General features: G+C 45.6%; 1 protein-coding gene across 5 annotated transcripts in view; it reads right to left on the bottom strand.

Annotated features, from left to right (window-relative positions):
• Positions 1 to 2917, bottom strand: part of LOC106805821 (CLIP-associating protein 1-like) — a 159564-nt gene that overhangs the window by 57913 nt on the left and 98734 nt on the right. The window contains exon 1 of one of the 5 annotated variants that reach the window (XM_014807567.1): positions 230 to 263. The exons of the other annotated variants lie outside the window; for them this stretch is intronic. Coding sequence (XP_014663053.1) covers positions 230 to 248 — 19 coding nt within the window. The 5' untranslated portion in view covers positions 249 to 263. Of the gene's footprint in view, positions 1 to 229; positions 264 to 2917 lie in introns of those variants that run through there. 5 annotated transcript variants of the gene reach the window in all.

The raw sequence follows: 2917 nt of genomic DNA, 5'->3' as shown, positions 1-2917 counted from the left end.
ACACACACACACACACACACACACACACACATACTCGCGCACACACGTCGCATGCCCCACTTACAGAAGGGATGAACGGGGGATCCATCCCCAGTTCCGCAGGTTAAGACCCGATTTCCCCATTAATTAAAATAATAATTTCTCGCGTCCCGAAAAATTCGTGGGGTATGTCCAGCTAATTAAAATGGTCGAATCCTGCATGCCGAAAATAACCGATGCCCGTTCTTACATGGATACCGCCGCCGCATCGCAATGCCGTAGCCGAGCCCCGAGCCGAGCCTTGTGATGTGTGTCCGACCGAGACGGCGACCACCAGCACCACACAACAACAACCGCACAAAACAGCAACAACAACCGCACAACAGCAACAACAACCGCACAACAGCAACAACAAAATCGAGCAGCAACAAGCAGCAACGACGACGCGCAGAATCCAGTCAAGCGGCGAAGCGACGAAGGCCGGCGCAGCTCTTAATTAAGACGCAGAGCTGCAACAGCTCTCAGCTCCGTGATTACCTGAACAACCACGACACATGCAGGCGTGCCGCGCACAAAAGCAGGGGTGACAGCAGGTAATAGGTGCATGTCGCCCTGACACGTGTATACGTTGCAGCATTACTTTACATTATAACGCATACATAATATACCTACTAATGCTTGTGTACATTACGTTATATTGCATATACATAATATACCTACTAATGCTTGTGTACATTACATTATATTGCATACATAATATCAGGAGTTAATAAAGACAAATGTCTTTATTAACTCCTGATAATATGCATACTAATGCTTGTACGCATTACATTATATTATTATCATATCTAAATTTGAGACATAGCCACGTATACTGTGCCGCAAGGGGTTGAAAATATGACTAATTGTTGTCAGCGACACCTATCCGTTTTAACTGCCCGCTACGGGGTGTCTAGAAAACGAAGACCTAAGACCTAACCCTAACCCTAACCCTAACCCCCCCCCCAAGGTTAATGTTAGAGTTAGGGTTAAGTCTTAGGTCTTCGTTTTCTAGACACCCGCTTGCTAGACACCACAACAGCTACGTGAAAACAAATGGCACAACAAATGAAACAGCTTGTGATACTGCTATCTATACGTTGCGCATGCTCTCATGATTTATAATTATTAGTCGCACACAACAAACATCTGCGACACTATTGGCGCCTAATATCCTTTTCATGTCGAGGACATCAGCTCAAAGGCTAATGAATTATGGCAATGCGCGCCTGGCAATATAAATGGGATTTTACGGGCCGGTAATAAAACCATATATCATGTTTAAAAAGGCGACAGGATTACGCTTCCTCCCAGTAGCAGCGATATATTTATCGACCAGCGCAGCCGATCATGTCAGGGGTGGTGGTCGCGCGACCGTTCACCGCCATGACACTGCAACTAAATCAAGCAACGAAAGGGTGGTGACAGTAATAAACAATCATTGCCGTCGCTTCCTCGGATGCGCCCTGCTCCGACACTTTTCACCTTACCCACAACGCTGGCCCGAAATAGAAAATATCTGCCATCTTGGATATATGGAATAGCCGAGTGAGAAAGATAGACGACCACACCTTTAAGTGATGTGAAAGAAATGCGCAACCAATGGCCTGAACCCACATCCCCCCGGACACCACGTTCCTCTTATAGTTAATTAAGTTATATTAAATAACTTATACGTCATCAAGAGCTGATAATGCCTCTAGGTAATAAATCTAATGCTGCGTTTACACTATCGATTTTTGTCAGCAAATCGTCCGAGTCGTCAACTCGGCGAATTGACTCCGACTCCGACTCCAAGTCCAACAAAATCGAATTTCAGCCGATTAGTTGGAATGCACTTCGGTCAAGTCGGGGCAAGTTGGAATGCACTTGAAATCGCTACGATTTGCTGACAAAAATCGTACCGATTTCAAGTGCATTCCAACACAATCGGCTGAAATTTGATTGTATCGGAGTCGGAGTCGGGCCGAGTTGGAGAAATAGAACACGTTAATCTAATAAGTCATAGTATTATCAGCCTTTGAAATCATATAATAGTAAAAAGTCAGAATAAGTATCATAAAACTATTATATCTACTAACTACTACTACTAAGCATAATAATAAGTATATATAAACCGTAAATAAGTCATAACTATAAGTCACATATAAGTGTTAATAATTCTAAGTGCTGCAAAATAGTTCTATATATACAGCGTAGTGCGTATGACGCCGAACCATTTTTTTCGCACGTCTAAAGTCGGGGTATCTAATACCACGCGAAAAGCTTTCGGAAACGCCTCTGGCCCACACACACACACGTCGGCAGCTGAAGGCGCGCCGTGTCAAGCACGCACTGCGCTTACTTTTATAGACGTCGGTCGGCCATCAGCGATGTGCATTTCACAGCGAAGAATAGCACGCGGCTAATCCCATAACATTAGGCCAAGCTTAAATTACTTCTTATTTGCAGTAGCGCGGGCATTGCAGGCGTGGCGCGTTAAAAGAAAGGAAAATCCTTCGCTGCACACATAAACGTATTCGCGGACGTGCTACGCAGCCAGTAAAACATTGGCGGACATGCATTTTTTTATGATTTCCCAGCACGATTACGTGAGGTCGACCGAGGTACGGCAAAACGACATCAGTTAACCATGGCCTAGTATTTTACACTGGGTGGCAGTGAATACGGTCCGTCCATAACTGCGCGTAAAAGTGGCGACTTACGGCTAAGCCGCCTGGCCGAGCCGTAATTAAACTGTGCCTGTAATTCTCTCTAGAGGAGCCACGGGGCTGACCGACGACACGCCCATCGCGTGGCCGCGTTAGAACCGGGGTGGTCTCTCTCTTTCTCTCTCTCTCTCTCTCTCTCTCTCTCTCTCTCTCTCTCTCTCTCTCTCTCTCTCTCTCTCTCTCTCTCT

Source organism: Priapulus caudatus, unplaced genomic scaffold (genome assembly GCF_000485595.1).
Source record: "Priapulus caudatus unplaced genomic scaffold, Priapulus_caudatus-5.0.1 Scaffold128, whole genome shotgun sequence".
In the NCBI taxonomy this organism is placed as follows: Eukaryota; Metazoa; Priapulida; class Priapulimorpha; order Priapulimorphida; family Priapulidae; genus Priapulus; species Priapulus caudatus.
The sequence above is the reverse complement of the archived record's forward strand: the minus strand, read 5'-3'. Positions and strand labels throughout refer to the sequence as shown.